The sequence below is a fragment of the Dromiciops gliroides genome, chromosome 5 (genome assembly GCF_019393635.1).
Source record: "Dromiciops gliroides isolate mDroGli1 chromosome 5, mDroGli1.pri, whole genome shotgun sequence".
Classification (NCBI taxonomy): Eukaryota; Metazoa; Chordata; class Mammalia; order Microbiotheria; family Microbiotheriidae; genus Dromiciops; species Dromiciops gliroides.
The window spans coordinates 130,490,554-130,509,430 of NC_057865.1; the positions used below are offsets into that span (position 1 = coordinate 130,490,554).

At 34.0% G+C, this 18,877-nt stretch overlaps 1 protein-coding gene across 4 annotated transcripts in view; it reads left to right on the top strand.

Moving 5' to 3' along the window:
- ANKRD26 (ankyrin repeat domain 26) overlaps positions 1–18,877 on the top strand; it is a 99,277-nt gene that overhangs the window by 72,028 nt on the left and 8,372 nt on the right. For all 4 annotated transcript variants that reach the window (XR_006353319.1, XM_043968081.1, XM_043968082.1 and 1 more), the window contains 8 exons: positions 1,554–1,706; positions 4,796–4,866; positions 7,259–7,352; positions 10,708–10,820; positions 12,760–12,889; positions 14,900–15,190; positions 16,120–16,337; positions 17,692–17,920. Coding sequence is in view for 3 of the 4 variants with exons in the window: in XM_043968081.1 (XP_043824016.1) it covers positions 1,554–1,706; positions 4,796–4,866; positions 7,259–7,352; positions 10,708–10,820; positions 12,760–12,889; positions 14,900–15,190; positions 16,120–16,337; positions 17,692–17,920 (1,299 nt within the window). In the remaining variant the exon portion in view is untranslated. The remainder of the gene's footprint in view (positions 1–1,553; positions 1,707–4,795; positions 4,867–7,258; positions 7,353–10,707; positions 10,821–12,759; positions 12,890–14,899; positions 15,191–16,119; positions 16,338–17,691; positions 17,921–18,877) is intronic.

Below are 18,877 nucleotides of genomic sequence, written 5' to 3' on the forward strand. Positions count from 1 at the left end.
TGGAATAACTGCCTTTTGTTTGTTGGAGATAGATAGCTTTTTACAATCTAATAGCATTTTTCATGATCTGTGATTTTTCATATATTCAGTGGGTAACAGGACTACCAGCTATTATACTAAGTGACAATTTCATATAAAAATTTTTTAGATTTTATTTTAATGCATATGATAATGCATTTGAATATAGTCATTTCATATTGGAATTTTATTTATATTAATTCAATTAATTATGCTCATTTTTCCTTTCACAATTTTAGCTTGGCTTCTTTTAGCTTATGTTTCCTTTAAGAAGTTTACTAGACTTTAGCTAAATTTCATTTTAGAAGATACTTAATCTTTTCTAATAAGATAGAAAGTTTTAAATTTTTTTTGCTTTTTAGCTTCATTTGCTATTAATATATGCAATAATTTTCTTTGCTGTACAGTGAAAATGAGCAGGATTTTTATAGCATATATTTTCTAGTATATATAAATATATACATGTACAAGTGTATATTTGTGTGTGTGTGTGTGTATATATATATATATATATATATATATATATATATATATATATATATATATATATATATATATATGTAGGTATTCCTGCTAGGTTAGAGAATGAAATGAAATGAAATGAAAGGAAATGAAATGACTTCCCTTAAGCAATGGCTTTGCACCATACTGTGTACACATATGTGGGAGAGCTACCATATTTTCTATAGTTTCCCCTTCTTCTGTACATTTACAGCAACCAGAAGTATAATTCCTATCCTAACAGAAAAAGTAACTACTTTGAAGGCTTGGCAAGGACAGTTGAAGATGTGAATAGGAGCTAGCAACCCCCTCCCCCACTTTTTTTTTTCTTTCAGCAAACCAGATCAAGCACTTCAAGTGCTGTTACCAAACCTGACAAGCATATCAGTACTCCAGGGGAAACTATGAGAGGAAGGGAAATGCAACTTTTTCTTATAGATGTCCTCATTCCTATAAGGGCAGGTACAAAGAAATAAGATAATTAACTTTTTTGAGAAATGGATGTTTCTATCAATATAGGAAGCTATATATTCTTCACTTCCCATTCCACCATATTCCATGTGAATTGCATATAAAAAGTTTTAACCTCCATGTGGCTTTGGAGGTATTCTAATTCTCAAAAAGATGGAATGGGGAAATCAGGCTGAATGTATTGCTTTATGAGAACACAGAGCAAATAGGAAGATAGCATTTGGTCCATGCTGAATGTAGGGTGAGTGGTATAGTCAAAAGAGCTTTGTAGTCTCAGGAATTAAATTCAAATCCTTTTCTCTAGTAATTACATCTTTATGACCTTGAGTAACTCATTTAACCTCTTTGGGACTTAGTTTGTTCATCTGCAAAATGAGGTGGTTGGATTAAATAGTCCCTAAGATTTTTTCTAGTTTTAACTATATAATAACTATGAATATGTTCATGAAATTAAGTTGCATATGAAAATATATCAATTAATTTTGAGGGCATATTTATGTTATATTAGCTAATAATTGATTTATGAAATCAATAATGAAATAATATGGATATATTTCTATCAGGATACAGTAAGAAAGCTTCAACAAGAACTTGCTGATTCCCTAAAAAAACAATCCATGACAGAAGCTTCACTGGAGGTTACATCACGTTATCGAAATGATTTAGAAGTTAAAAAAGAACAACTACAGAAAGAAGTAAATCAAATCAAAATTAAAGTATGTATGCAAAACATCAGTAATTTGTTATGGTTTAATGAAAAGTGTTTTCAGTATAACATTTCTTTTTTTTACCAATATTATATAATTCCTGAACACAGTGCCTATCATTTAAACTGACTTAGAACAAGACAACCATTTGTACTCTATATAATTCCTGAACACAGTGCCTATCATTTAAACTGACTTAGAACAAGACAACCATTTGTACTCTTAAATGGACATAACTGTATTCACTCTTTAGGTGGTTGGCAAGGAACGAGGTGTTTTTCTATGTAACAATAATAACTAAATCATTTATATTATACTTTATGGTTAGAAAGCCCTTCACATACATTATCTTATTTAATTCCCAAAACAACTCTGTGAAGTAGAAGTTATGCATTTCTATTCAAACTACTCATTAACAAAAGGAAAATTATATTATTTCACCTTTCAACCAGTTGAAACCCACCATGAAAAAGTAATATTTAATAAATACATGTTAATTGATAGAGTATAGCCGGTGGCCCTAGTTTTGGAAGATGCACTTTGAGGCATAATTTGAAAGTATATAAACTATACATGGCAAAGTAAAATTGAGAATTAATTATATGGATAATCTCAGTATTATCTTCTGATTTATTCAAGCTGATCTCACCATGTTGTTTCCATCTCTAGTACCTTCAGTCATGCCATTCTTCTTGCTTAGTTAGTTATATTTCCCCATCTGTACTCCTTCTCCCTGCTTCTCAAATACTACCTTCAGCTCTAAGATCCTTTTCAGTTCTAAAAGTGTGATTCTTTTGCCATAAGCCTTTTGAACTTTTTAGCTCTACTGATTTCACAATCTTCTGAATTCTACTTTTTATCTGAAACCGTATCATTTAGTATTTAACTGCATATTACCTTATGGTGTTTACATCTGTTATCAAACTATTGTTTTTGTATATGTGTCTAATTTCCCCAACTAGATTATAATTCCTTGAGGACAGGGATTATTTATACTTCTTTATCTTCCACAGAACTTCATTCTCACAGCATTTTGTCAGTAGAAGAGTTATTATTTTAGTAGTAGTAATAGTTGCTAACTAAATGTTTATTTGTTGACTTTGCCATGAGTTGAACGTTTAGCTAAAAATCCATTTGAATTAATTTATTTGATTTACTCCAAGGTAATATTTGGTCTAAACAACTTTGAGTTCCTTGCTAGTTCCTTGATATATTTTTTTAATTTTCAATTTCCCAGAATCCCCCAATGGCAAAAAACTTTGTATAAAAGTATTTTATTTATTATTTAAAACTATTGTAATGAAGAAGGTAAGCCATAGAATACAGTTCTATAGCCAGATTTTCTTAAGTCTTCCCTTTATTACTATAAAATACATTCCTCTATTTTAGGTTGCTTTCCCACATTTATATGCAGTTAAAGATATGGTATTCATCAGTATACCATCCAAAAGCTGTGGAAATGGATATTTCTGATAGCCTTCAAAACACATTTTCAACCCAATAATCATCATTAATTGTAAAGTAATAGAAATCTGTGCCAAAACATCCTGAAGGTTACTTTTCCAAAAGTCTACTTTTCTTTAAAACCGGTTTGTCACCTAGAACAAGAGTTTCATCATGCAGTTTCATAATCACCAAGCATAACTTAGATCATTTTACATGAGATAGCTTCCATGTAATGTATTGGTTTGGAGTTAGAAGAATTAAGTTCTGCTTACCCTCTGTGATTTACTAGCTATAGGACTCCAGGAAAATTTCTTAAGGCTAGAGTTGCCTAAGGCAACTCCCTAGGATTTATGATAGATGGCTGTGATCGACATAGATGGAATTTCCTATGCTACTGAAATCACAAATCTTTCACATACTTAATGTATTGTGTATGTGCCCATGTGATGTGATAGTGAATTGAATATAGTGACATTTGGTATACAGACTTGCCATTTCAGAAGGCAAGAGTAGAGAAAATGACGAGTTCTGAATGAATTTTTACCATGTGTAATGTAAATTGAAATAGTTCGTTTCTGAATCCCAGAAATTTCACATTTTACTTGGCAATTGATAAATGGATGGGGCCTTTGTACAGTTTTTTAAGTTTGAGATGACCTGCTGGCCCATGGGCTGGAGCAGAGGAGTTGTGTTAGAGGGCAAGAACTTCATAGTTATAAAATTAAAGTTGTCCTTCAAGCCTAGAGGATGAGCAGGAGCATTTTCCGTTAACAGAGCCCTCAGAGGCAGTTTGTTTGTTTTTTTTCACGGAAATATTTTTTTACACTGTGGCCAAACACTTAGTTCATTCGTTCAATGAAACTGCCTGGCTGCCCAGGCTTTGCTTTTGGCCCATTACACTTGCTTTTATCAAAATTTCTCTCTTGAAAACTCAGGGGTTTTTTCTGTGATAGACTAGTAGAGGCTTACGTTTTAAATCCCCACTAGCATTCCCACACAACAATAGAGTTAGCCTGCATTTCATGGGCTTGTGCCCTGGTAATGCCTTTTCCTCTTGAGTGATATAGGTTCTGATAGGCATTTTCTTACAAAATAAACCAGTCTTGTCACAATTCAAGAGTTGTTGAAGAATAAAACCTTCAGTCTCTACATAATCCTGATGATTTGTAAGAACAAAAAAAAAGCTTGAAATGAAAAAAAAACAAAAAGCACCAGAAAGTACATGGTGAAATATGTGGGATTCTGCACTGAGGACGAGCTACTGTGAGACCAACACATGGGTCTTTGTTTCACATGGAGAGATGGAATGCAGGGCAGCGTCTTGACTCATAACAGGTTTTAGCAAGTATGATGAATGCCAAGCAAGCATCCAGTGCTGAAGCATTTTTTTTTCTCCTCAAAATGCATCAAATGCCTAATTAGATACCGAATTCAACAAATAACAATTTTGAAGCCAAGTGCTGAAGTACCCCTGTACAAGAATACATAGCTTTGTCTATATAGTTGGCTACTACTTGATGGCCTAGTGAAAACTTTGGTTGATAAATTTTAGTACTTCTTTATAGGCATCCTTAATTCAGAATTAAGTATAAGATTGTGATTTTGTTTTTAAAGTTGCAAATTTTAAGGCATTTTATTTGAAATTTTTTTAGCTGCAAGAATCTCAAGAACAGAACCTACAGTCACAGCGGTCTGCTAATGAGCTAGAAGATCATATACAAAAGTAAGAGTTAAAGCATTTTAAAAATTATGTGCTCTGACTAGTTGTAGAGCAAATAAAAATGAAAAATCTGTACGTTGTCATATTGTATTTAGAATATCACATAGCTCAGTAGTTTATTTTTTTGTTCAGTGGGAGCGAGGATTAACGTACTTAACTACAGCTTATTTTGAGATGAATGTGTAAAGAATTAATTGTTATTTAAGGTTTTTATGACCCCATCTTTTGGCTAGAATTTTTAAAAACCTTGCTCACGCACTGGTCTGGGGCACCCCAAACGGCAAGGTGCTCCACCCACTGGTTGTAGCCATTGCCAGGGCTCTGGCACCTCATGTCATCACCATTCACTGACGCCTACATGGGCCTGGCAAAATTATAATGATTGGAAGCCCAGTGAGGGCAGTCATGTGACTGTCAGAGCAGCCAGTCAATTGGCTGGGGGCTGTGTGTGGACAGCCTGGGGTCTGCTGGGAAGAAGGGAGGTTTTTCGCCATTCTGGCTTGAAGCTGGAAGGTGACAGGATGCTGCTGTGTGTTCTCAGCTGATTTCTGAGTAGTGGTGTGATTCAGATTGTATTACTTCCCTTTCCCCATTTTATTTCCCTTCCCTTAATCCTACTGATCATGTTTGTGTTTTATTTTTTAAGTTCGTTCTTGTTAAATAAATCCTGCTCTGTTTTGAGGGAGGCGGTCGGTCTCCTTCCTTCCCCCAATATTGTGGCAAGCTGCCTAGCTAACACTCCCCAATTAAAAATTGGTCCCTACAAATGAATGAATGAATGAATGAGCATTTATTAAGCATTTATTATGTGCTAAGCATTGTGCTAAGGACTGAGGATACAAATGCCAAAAGCAAAATGTCTCTGCCCTCAAGGAGAACTTACATTCTAATAGTGGCCAGGGAGGGGCTCTTGGATCCTGAAAGTTTCTGTGATTGTGAATGGGGCTGTAGGGGAATCAGTTGGATTACATGCCCAAAGAGATATTGGTTTTTGTTTTCAGTATATTCAAGTGCTACACTTTGATCGTAATTGAAAATATCATTAGAATTTGAATTAACAAGCAGCATAAATTACTGCTAGAAGATACAACCCATGCCAAATCATCTATTTTTCCCCTCAAGAACTAAGGTAGAAGCAGTGTCATCAAATGTACAGAGAACCTGACTCTAAATCATGAAAACCTAGGTTCAAGTTTATGTATGACACATATTGGCTGTGTCCAGGGCAAGGGAGAGTTCTGTTTTTTCCCCACACAATTCTCTAAAACCATACATTGTAGAACTGGAGCCAATAAGCACTGGTAGAAAGAGTTTCCTCATCAGGAGTTCCCTATTCCAATAAAAATTTTATATCTTGCTATGCCCCTCCCCCCAAAAAAAATTCCCTCTCAAAAACTACTGGCTAAAACAATGCCTTATCAATTTTTTTCAAGAATTATATGTTTTTCATATCTAATTGCTATATGATTACAAATTAAAGTATGTCTGAAGAAGACTTATCAAAAGACAATTTTTCTGTAAAACAGAAAATTGACTGCCCCTCCCAGCAGAGGTTTCATTATACAATTTTACAATCTCCAGAAACAATCATGAGACAACCTAGTTTAGTAGGGAGAGTGATCTTGGAGTCAGGAAGATCTGGATTCAAATCCTTCTTCTGACATGTACTTTGTGACTCTGCACAAGTCACTGAACCTTTCACAGCTGACAGGGAACTTTGGAAGACTTGAAATTGCAGGTTTGAATACATAGACAGTATCTTCCTTCACCAAGGAAATCACAGGTCCAAACCCCCTTACTCAAATTACTATCATTTTAGATTTGATCATGTATGTATAAGAATGCATTAAAATATATATATATATATATATATATATGTGCATGATATATATGATGTATATGAAGATATGAATGGATATATTCAGTTATAATGTAAGTTCCTTAAAAGGAAGTAGTTTTTCTTAATTTTTGTATCCCAAATTCCAAGTACTGTCTCTCTTCTGTCTCTTTGCCTTTGCCTTTTTCCCCTATTCCAGAAATGCTCTCTCTCCTCACCTCCACCTCTTGCAGTCCCTAGCTCCACTCAAAGCTTATCCAAAAAAGCCCTACCCCTTACATACGATTTTTCTGGATCAATTCTTTTCACTACTTTATTAAATTACTTTGTATTTACTTCACATATACTTCACACACTTATTTACTTGTACATGTTAGTTTCATTCCAGTGAAATAAAATCTCCTTGAAGGCTGGAAGCATTTTTACTTTTGTCTTTATGTGTATCCACTGGGCCTCGCCAGTAAGGTCTTGAAACTTAATAAGAACTTGTTGAATTAAATTAAATATAAAAAGTCCTTAATAAGTGCTGAATTGTTGATAATATATTTCCTTTTTTAGGCTTGAAATTGAAAATGCCAGATTAGAAGCTACAGTAAAACAACAAGTGGGCAAAATTGAAAAAATTCAGGAAAACATGCTGGATTATCCTTCAGTAAGTCAGCTCATGGATTTAGTTTCTCTTTTTAAAAACACCTTTCCTTTGTATAAGCAGTAGAACATGGTAAGAAGTTTTACTTGTAAAAAATTCATTTGTTACTGTAATTTGATAGCCAGGTACCTTCTTATTGATTCAGGATGCTGTTTGGGTTAATCATTATGTTATGGGAGAGATGAACTTTTCCCATATAAAATTAATAATATTGGCATTGCAATATTATGTTAAAAAATTTAATGAAGTTGCAAAAAAGTATTAACATTGTGTAATGAATTAAATTTCTTTAATTCAAATGTTGATCATGGTTATGGTTCAGGTTTCTTGCTCTAAAGCCTTTTGGCATCAAGTTAGTTGTCATAATTTGTACTTCTTAGCAAAATGAGGTCTCAAGTATTAATAAGTAAGGTTTTTTAATTGAGTATATGTTTGAATTAATCATGACAATATATCAAATTCAAACATACTAGGTGATTACTGTGGGCAAGTCTCAGTAGCCAAACGTGCGGCTTCATTAGACCAAATAGATGCTGTGGCCTACTGATTATCACTCATTTGCAGAAGACAGATTTTACTTTGGAGCATTTGTTTCTCCTTTCTTTTCTATTTAAGCCTTCCTAGGAAGCCTGGAAAGTTAAATAATTTGCTGATAATTCAAGGCTCCTTTTGCTTATATAGGAGCCCCTTCTGATTATCAAATCAAATTTATTTTCCACGTTCATGAAACAAATTATTCTTAGAGAATTTTTCATACATCATATTCCTAAAAAAGAAATGAACAGGGGCAGCTAGGTGGTACAGTGGGTAAAGCCCTGCAGTGCCATGGATTCAGGAGGACATGAGTTCAAATCTGGCCTCAGACACTTGACACTAGCTGTGTGACTCTGAGCAAGTCACTTAACCCTTATTGCTCCACAGAATGAATGAATGAAAGGCCTGAAAATCAATACTAATCCTTTGATTCTGTTACCCAATATTAGAAGAACGAGATAGCAACAGATTAAAGATTTTAAGTCCTGACCCAGCCCCTTGCTGTCCATATAACTTTGTCAAATAGTTTCTGTCGTCAGGCCTCAGTTTACTCATATATTAAATTTTGTACTAACTCATCACTAGGGTTCCTTTTTTCTCTAACAGTCTATGATTCCTAATGAGTGAACTCCAGTTGCTTATTCTTATTCTCTAATCAAGTCAGCTCTCCCAAATCTACCACTAAAAAAAAAATTTAATGAGTGCCTGCTATGTCCCTATATAGTATATCAGTATTAGATGCTAAAATAATAAAGAATTAAAGTGGGTGGTGGTCCAAAAATTAGAAACAAACTAGAATGACATGCTCACTGTATGCCACAGGAAAAAATATCAAAGAATGTTGTGAAGGAAAAGATCATTGTTGCCAGATACCGAGCAAAGCTTTATAGAAAAGATAGAACTTTGAGTTGCCTTTGAGGTTTGGGAAGGGGTCAATAGTGAGAGGGCAGGAGAACAACACAGTCCAGAACAATAGCTTGAGCAAAAGTACAGTAGTGTGAGGAGGGTTGCTGTAAAGAAACTAGAAGTAAAAGTTGGAAAAAGTAGGACAAAGTTAGATTTTAGAGGAAGAAAGGAAGGCAGAGAAGTTTAGCCTCAATCTGGCAGACCATAGCAGTCTCATTATAGGTTCTTGAGTAGGGATTTTATATGATCTAAACATTGTTTTATGAAGATTAATTTAGCATCTTGTAGTAAGGATTGGAGTGGGGATAGAACTGGAATAGAAAGACCCTGTAGGAAGTTCTGTTATTAAACCATAGGCATGTTACTTTATGTCTCTGTGCCTGTTGGACTAAGGTGTTCACCTCTCAATTTATGATCCTCTGCTTGAGGTAAGGCATCTGGATTAAGGTTGTTAGCCTTGAGATATAAGAGGAAAGAGAAACACCAAAGGGATCATTTATAGGGATAATGAATGACAAATCTGATAAGAGAAACAGGATCCCATATTGCAGCAAAGTCATGGACTAAAAAAAAAAAAAGTTTTAGGGGTATGGATAGAACTTCTGCTTTTTGAGCAGTTTCAGTAACTAGAAGGGAGGAAACCCAGATTTCATGGAAATAAAGAAAAGCATTATGTTATATGCATACAGAGCCTGCCTCCGAATTAGGAAAACATGGATTTGAATCCCAACTCTGGCTTTGTGATCCTGGGCAGGCCTGTAACTTCTTGGTGCCTTAAGTCATTCCCTAAGATGCTTAGGGTTGAAGATTCTAAATTTCAGGCTAGGTGCAGGTAACGGATTGAATTTTTTCACTGAGATTTCCTTATACTAGTTAAATCACAGGTACAGACCAAATAAATAAGGAAACTGTTATAAATAAATAGATTAATGAAATGTGAATAAGAAATGAGGAAATGACAGCTGTGGGATAGTCATTCCTTAGAGAAGTTTGGAAGCAAAGAGGAAAAATGGGAGTGAATCTAGAAGGGGCAGCAGAATTCAGCAGAATGAGGAGAGTTCTTTATTCCCTTTTAAGATAGAAAAGACTTACTAGCTGTGTGACCCTGGGCAAGTCACTTAACTTTCATTGCTCCTCCCCCCAAAAAAAGAGAGAGGTTTTGGTGGGCAGCTAGGTGGCGCAGTGGATAAAGTACTGGCCCTGGATTCAGGAGGACCTGAGTTCAAGATCAACCTCAGACACTTGACACTTGCTAGCTGTGTGACCCTAGGCAAGTCACCTAACCCTCATTGCCCCGCAAAAAAAAAAAAAAAAAGTTCAAAAGAGGACAGGTCATTTACCTGACTCATATTCTTTCTAGAGCAATAGGTACCACTCAAGGAGAATAACAAAACAGGAACTTACTCAGGTTGCCTCTCACTTAGCCAAATACAACGATATTTGGAAAACAGTTTTATAGCCTAACATAAGAACACATATATAGACATTTCAGCATAGGAATGCTTAGAGCGTGAGCGAGGTGTGCCAACAGAGGGGGAATGGGGATGAGGGGACCATTCCTTTGGCTGTACAGAAAGGTCTTTTGGCAAACTTGGCCCACATTCTATGTATTCCTATGCATTTTAACCATTTTAAAATTTATTAACATCATTATTAACATTTTAAGTATAAGTAATAACTATATTGAAATCAAATAAGAGCTTTCATTGACCTAAATTTCAAAAAAGAAATAGTTTGTAGTGAAATCAGAGGAAAGCTATGTCATTTTAAGTAAGATCAATAATTTTCTCTTTCCATATTTTGAATTTATAAACTACACTTAAACTGATATTTACAGGTGGATCTGTAGTTAATGAAAAGTATCCTTTTTTAAATGCCAGTTCAGTTCTTGTAATATATTTTTTAAATATTTTCAAAGCTTGAAACCGAAAGGGAAAAATTAAAGAAACTCATTGACTTAAAGCAGTCTCTGGAAAATCGTCTAGAACAAGAGATGAAGAGAAACAATGAATTACAGAAAGATGTTAGTGGGTAAGACTTCTTTTTCCAGATTGTTTCAACCAAACACTAAGTAAGGAAGGACTTAAAAATTTTGTTAAATCTTAAGTACAAATTCATTTTATATATTAACACTTGGATAATTATAGTACATATAATTCTGAGTGAATAAAGAATCTTTTCATTTTCATTTTATTTACTAACTTATTGCTGAAAATCAAATTTTCTGACCTGTATCTTTGAAGTTGTAGTAAGATGCTATAAAGCACATGTACTTTAAAGTATGTTTTCCAGAATTGTACTATATGGCATTTGACAGAGTCTCTTGTTAAGTATACTATTTCTGCACAGATTATTTCTATAAGGTCCCAGTGTTTTCCATCCTAATTTATTTCCTTCATTATTCACTTATTTTTTTCTTTATCATTCAGTCACAAAGTATTATTTATTAAACATCTGTTGTATATAAAATACTGTGCTAGTCCCTGGAGCCACAGAAGTGAGTAATATACAGTCTCTGCTTTGAAAGTGATTACAGTCTAGTAAAAGAGGTAATTCAGGGACTTAAATAACTCTTGTGCAAATAAGAATAAATTCTTAGGAATGGTCCAGAGAAAATGCCATCAGACTAGAGGAGAAAAGGACCCCTTCTGACTTTGTGGGATCAGCAAGATTCCATTTAGGATATGACTTTTGAGTTAGACCTTTCCAGATTTCTTAGCCTAACATTTAAGGCCCTTCACAATGTGGCAGCATCCTGTCTTTCCACACGTAAATTATATTGTTACCTCTTAGACAACCTAAGCTCTAATTAAACTGAACTATTATCTGTCCTTCAAAACATGCCCTATACTTTCCCACCTCTACCCTGTGCCTGTAATGTTCACCCATGCCCACTACATGCATCTTCACCCAAATGTAGCTCCTCTGTGGGGCCTACTCTGATCTCTGTTGTTAATGAATGACCTTTACCATCAGACTTCACATTGAACTTTCATTACACACCTCCTAATGCTCTTAAAGTTTTATTGTGAATCGTAATTATCTACATGTATGTCTTTTATCCAAATTGTATGAGAGCACAGACTATGGCCTGTCTTAATTTTATATTCTATCACAATCTTTAGGGGTAAACACATAATGCTTTTTAATTGAATTTGAATTGAATTCAAATTGATGAATTTGAATTGAATATGGCAGGGGGCCACCACTGTTCAAGTATCAGATTCTCTGACCACAGTCTACAGGCTGCCACTTCAGTGGCAGAGGAGAATCTCTAAACCATCATGCATTTTCCAGAACTATAATTCAGCTGTGTTATCATTTAAATAGGTTTTTGTGGGATTATATTGAACTGCTTTTTAGAGCACTAGTTTTGAGGGGGAAGAAATATTCCAACCAGTCAATTTACAAAGTAACTTTTGAGATTTAATTTACTTTTCAAGTTAGGGTCTGCTTATATTTAATCTAATAAACAAACGTTTTTAATGCAACTTTGTTTTCTAATAACATTAAATGATATCATTTATATTTTGTGGGATGGGGTATTTAAATATTCCACCAGCTAATTTACACAGATCTACAATTAAAATAACAAAGGCACAAAACATCACCATAAAACTTCAAAAAAAAATAAGTTTACTTACTTAAATTTCTGATTATATTAATTGAAGATATCCTCCTTTCTAAAACCATTACAATGTACTAGAAACCATTTGGAGACTATTCTACGATGAAGTGATATTGATGAAGAGCTGACAATAGAGATGAAATTGTTTGGGAGGCTACTGTTTCTTTGGTTTTATTTTAACAAAATATTGTCAGATTTGAATTGGGTGACCTCAAGAATTCTTTTCAGATTTATTTTTTCTATGATTGAAAATAATTTAAGGCAATGAGTCAAAAATAATAATTTTTCAATATGTAATATTTAAAGTATAAGGAGTTTCACTTAATCTGTTCATTCTTACAGATTTAAAAGACTGCTGAAAATAACAAAAAAGAAATTAAAAGAATATGAAAAAGAAGATGTTGTTTACCAGGGCGGACTGAGGCGAACACATTCTGAAATGGATAGACAAATTAATAGGTTAAAAAATAAGGTAATCCTTACTTAGTATTGGAAAATGTAAAATGTCTTTGTATTCCTTTTGAAATGGTTATAGATGTTGCAGGTCATTGGACACCAGTAACCATGGAAAGCTATAAAGTGCCCATACTTGGAAGGCAACACTTTTTATCTAAGGCCTTGTCACACAGTTCTTGCTGATGTCAGGGACACAGTAGACAAGCTTGGGGACTTTATATCTCCCTGAAAATTCTGGGCTCCAGTGACTTTCTATATAGATTTGTACAGTAGAAATTTTTCCTCTATTTACATTATAGAATTCATGTCATAAAGAATATACCTAAATGTATTGAAAGAGTTTCTCAAGTATTTGAAAACATTGTCAAGTGGGAGAAATATTAGACTTGTTTTAACCATGAATGAAAGTTCCAAAGCCACAGATTTAGGTTTAATGTGAAGAAAAACTTTCTAACAATTAGAGTAATCCCAAAGGGAAATGGTCTGTTTCAAGAGAGCAAATGCTGGAAAGCCTTTTAGGGTCAACATTCATAGGGCCTCTTATAACCTTTGGGCTCCCTCTGACACTCTACTTCTGTAATCCTAAAGAGGAAAAAATATTCCCCAAAAAGGATTACTAGTAGGCAAAAACAATTTGAAAAGCAGTAGCTTTTTAAAGAGATTTTAAAGTGATAAAGAACAAATAAAGTAACAGTTTGATTGCAATATGATCACTGCTAATGTTAAGAAACTTCATAATACAACACAGAGTTAAAAGTTAAAAAGACTTTCTCCATAGAAATAGGACTTGAGTTGATTTAAGAGAGGGAAGGACTCCAGTACTTAGAATATTTTCATTTCATTCCACCAATAAGTGGATGAAAACTATTCCACTGCAGTATATCCTATATACTGCTTTTCTATTTTAGGGAAGCAAAGATTCTCCCCGTGATGGAAGAATAATAAATAATAATAAATTGACTAATACATCTGAAGCTAACATCTTACAACATCACACGTTAGGGGAAAGTCCTAGAGGTTTTGAAAAACGTAATAATTGTTCCAATGAAATAACATATAAAACACTTTGCAAACCTTAAAGTGCTATGTAAATGCTAACTAGTAGTACTACTGGTTTTTTTTTTTTTCTATAATGTTAAGTGACTCCTTAGAAACATCTCTCACTATCATTAATTTTCCTAGTCTGTCGTCTTGGAGTTCTCGTCAGTATTTATTGAAAAGAACTAACTTCTTAACGTTATTGGGTTTTTGCCCTTTGGAACTCAGTAGTATCACTCTTATTTTTCACTTATTTCAGTCAGTCATCTAACAGGCTGAAGGAAAACAGGTAGAAATCCTGCTACGCTTGTTGGTTAATTTTGTTGAGACACTTAGGAAGCAGGAAGAGAGACAGTACACAATAGAACCTCTGCTAAATGTGGTATAGTCCCTGGATACTATCACCAGAGTTTTGTAAATGAGAGACATTGTTTTCTCTGGCTCTGTAATTGATCAGAATCTCACCATGTGACATTCAAATTAGCCTAAATTAATTTTTTTCTCAGTAAAGTCTATCACTATAGAATCAGTGTTCTTACTAGAATGATAAAAAAGAATCTCATTTCTTTCCAAATTCCTTTTAAAATCTATTGTTTCTTTAGGCCTAACATAACTTAAGAAGAATTTGTTGACATCCATCTCGTAGGGGTTTTATGTGATATCCGCTCACTATACTAAGAATCTGGTCAGAAAGGACACATGGACAAATTAGAGAACACAGAAGACAATGTGGGATCAAGTACTAAATGTGCATTAAACAGAGTATCAGAGCTAGTAATATAACTTCATGGTTTCTCCTTTCAGTTTGAACTTTGAGTTGTAAATTTACCTAAATCATCATTTCATAGCTGTGATGTAATGAAATGTATCATTATCCTTATAACTAAATTAAAAATAATTTAATCTTAATAGTTTTAAATTAGTATTTAAGTTGAAAGACCTTTATTTTACTTAGGTAATTTGCTAAACTGATATTTTATACAAACAGATTGAAGACCTTACACAACAATTGGAAACAGCATCTTCAAAATGTATACAGTTGGAATCAACAAATCGAAGTCTTCAAGAAGAGTTGTTTTCTATGAAAGCCTTGCAAAAGAAATGTGACAAGCTGGAAAGGAATAAAAGACAATTGGAAGAAGATGTGGTTAACCTTAAACATCATTTAGAAATTACTAAGCTAGAACACAATCAATTAAAACAATATAAACATGAGATTGAAGAACGAGCAAGGCAAGAGATTGTAGAAAAACTAAAAGAAGTGAACCTATTCTTACAGGTTACTGTCTTTATCACTACTATGCTTTTAAAATGTATCTATGTGGGGCAGCTAGGTGGCTCAGTGGATAAAGCACTGGCCTTGGATTCAGGGGGACCTGAGTTCAAATCCAGCCTCAGACACTTGACACTTACTAGCTGTGTGACCCTGGGTAAGTCACTTAACCCTCATTGCCCTGCCCCCCCCCCAAAAAAATGTATCTATGTAAATGAAGGTCTAGGATTTGTTTTCCCTGTTCTAACTCCAAGATAAATTTTTTAGAATATGTTTCCCTCTGCCTTTTCTATGGGTCTCCATAAGCTTGGTATTACTATAAAAAAGCAAATAATAGCCTTTGAAATCATAAGTGACAATAACCATATATACTATCAATTAAAAAAAATAATTGGCATAATTAGAAAAAATTGAAGGGTAAGGTTTATTTTCTTCAAAAAATATTTTAATTGTGACATAACATTCTGGAATATTCTGGAGTCTTGTTTGTTTTTAAGAATTAAGTTTTTATAATGATCTAATATTAGCACTAGGATCAAAACTAGTGAATCCAATAGAAATAGGGTTGTTGTTTTTTAAGTTCAAATTTAATTCAGCTGACCTTGATAATGAGTACTTTCAAAATTAGGACCTATTTTTAGAAATTCAGAATTGCAGGGGGCAGCTAGATGGCTCAGTGGTTAAAGCACCGGCCCTGGATTCAGGAGTACCTGAGTTCAAATCCGACCTCAGACACTTGACACTTACTAGCTGTGTGACCCTGGGCAAGTCACTTAACCCCCATTGCCTGCAAAAAAAAAAAAATTCAGAATTACTCTCTGAATCACTAAAATTAAATTGAAACCTAACAGAATATGGCAACAGACATTTTATAATTTTCAGGATAGAGTTGGACCTTTTTTTAAATTTGGTTCTTTGTCTTCCATTTGGTGTAGACACAAGCAGTATCCCAAGAGAACTTAGAACAATTAAGAGAAAATAACAATGCTTCAATAAGAAACCAAATGGAGCTTCGAATTAGAGATCTAGAAACCGAACTCTCCAAAATGAAAAACTCACATCAAGACTCTACGAAGGCAGAACTAGAGAGATACAGACAGCTTTATTCTGAAGAATTAAAAGCCAGAAAATCATTGTCAAACAAATTAGACAGGTAAGCCCAAACACTAAGAAAATAGTACTTAGACATAAATCAAATTGCTTTTAAAGTTTTCCATTTTGAATTTAACAAATCCTTAATGGACAAATCTATAACTTCATTTGGAAATGGAGATTAACTATAGAGTTTATACTTTTATAAATATTGGTAAACCAAATATTTTTTTAAATGTTAACTAGGTACAAAGGAATGCAGTGTGGCACATTGGAAAGATGGTAATCTGGCTGTAGAGTCAGAGGACCTGGCTTCAAATCTTGCCTCTGATGTGTACTACTATATATGACCTTGGACAAGTCGCTTAACCTCCCAGGGCCTCAGTTTCCTCACCTTTCAGTCCTCAGTCTATGATCCTATGAAAATTACTTATTTTTAAGTGTGTCTTATTTATATGTTATATTATTTCTTTTTACTATCTGCTACAGATTAGTCCTTCTGAGGTGACGTTAGATATTTTGAAAATTAGAATAACTTTATTATCAATTCACCAAATGACAATACTATAAGGTTTTAAATGTTTCTGAAAATATATAACAGAATCATAGCAGGATATGGCACATTGTAAATTATCTTCCCCTAATGGTGACAACCAGGGCTGCAGGACTCAGGGCCATCCTACTGGCCTACAAGTCAAACCATGCGCCTCAATTTCCTGCTGTCCAGCCCCTTCAGTTTTCTATACATGTGAAAGCTCTCCGAGGGGGAAAAGAAGAAAAGGAAATATTATATAAGGGTTTAAATTAGAGTCTTGGATTTCCAAAAGATACTATATGTTCAAGAAAAAGGGGTAGTGCAGTCTTCCTTGTTATATATCTTGGTGACAATGATGGGTACATATTATGGGCTGGATATACATTTGAGAGCTTCAGGATTTGTTTTAGCCTCAGTCCCCCTAGAGATTGCATCCCCAAGTCATTTGGCTGCTACCTAGGTACTGGGGGAAAGACTGCAAATGTACTGCCTAGGATAATCCAGATTTCATAACTTTAAAACAACTCTAGTAATTTCCAGTATAAATTCATAGAATACAAGTGTTTTTAATGGCTTCCTTAAAGATCAGATGAGCAAGGAGCCCCAGATTTATAAGTACCTTTTGTGGTTTGATTTGGTTTTTAATTTTCCCTAAAATTTTGAAAACCTTTTTCTTCACTCAATTTATTTATACCATTTGTTGAGAAAGGACCTTACTAGAAATAACTCAATTATGCCAAACTTTAATAACTGACATACTTTAATTGTTTTCAGAATTAAGAAATTACTTAGGGAAAAGTTACAATTATGATAGCATTAATAAAAAATCCAGCCATTTAAGAAAAATGCTAACCATGTATGTGCTTTGAAATGTTCACAGAACTAATGAGAAGCTAACTGAGGTGAGTGCCAAACTCCTGAATGAAAAACAAAAGAGTAAAACTTTAATGAACAGTTTTACTTCAAGTCCAGTTCTAGAGCCACCTCATGTTGGGAATCTTAATACTAGCATAGTCCTCAATAGAAGTCTTCTTCCAAGAGGAAATCTAATGTATTCTCCTGGAAACACAGTGTCTTCAAAAAACAGAGTAGAGGCCTACTTGACAAAGGTAAGACATTTAGAATTTTTTTTCTTCCTTTATGTTAAAGATATAATGTAAAATATTCATATTAGTGAAATTTCCTGCTTAAATATTTTGAATGCCATATTTCTTTTTGTGATCTATTAAAATGAAAGTGTTCCTTTTACCTAATAATAACTAAAAATGCTAGCTAATGAGTTTTTAAATGTTTTTTAGATCCATGACTATCTGATGTATTAGTCTGTTAACTTCTCAGATATAGTTATATCTGGTTTTACACAATTTATGTAACCATCACAAGTGGTACTCATATAAGGATTCTTTAAATTAAATACTATTTTCAGGGGCAACTAGGTGGTGCAGTGGATAAAGCACCAGCCCTGTATTCAGGAGGACCTGAGTTCAAATTCAGCCTCAGACACTTGAATACTTACTAGCAGTATTACCCTGGGCAAGTCATTTAACCCTCATTGTTCTAAAAAAACAAAAATTAAATACTATTTTCTCACCAACCAGTACTTAAAAGAGAGACATATTTATCTCCTCTGATTTATTTTTCCCATGGTAATGGCATTTTAACACTTAAAGTCTTTTCGTGATTCTTCTTTCTGTTTCTTTTTCAGAATTTCTTAAAACAAACACACATGTATAAACACAAGAAAACCACACATATATAAACACAACCTCTTTTTTTAGAGGATCCTTCAGAAATGTATTGCAAAGTAATGACAATGTAATATGAATAATTATCTCCTGATTTAGCTTTTTAGTTCATATTTGTATAAACGTTCTCTTAAACTAGGTATATAGCCTTAAGAGATACTGTGTATTAAGGGGCAGCTAGGTGGCGCAGTGGATAGAGCACTGGCCCTGGAGTCAGAAGGAACTGAGTTTAAATGCAGCCTCAGACACTTGACACTTACTAGCTGTGTGACCCTGGGCAAATCACTTAACCCCAATTGCCTCACCAAAAAAAAAAAAAAA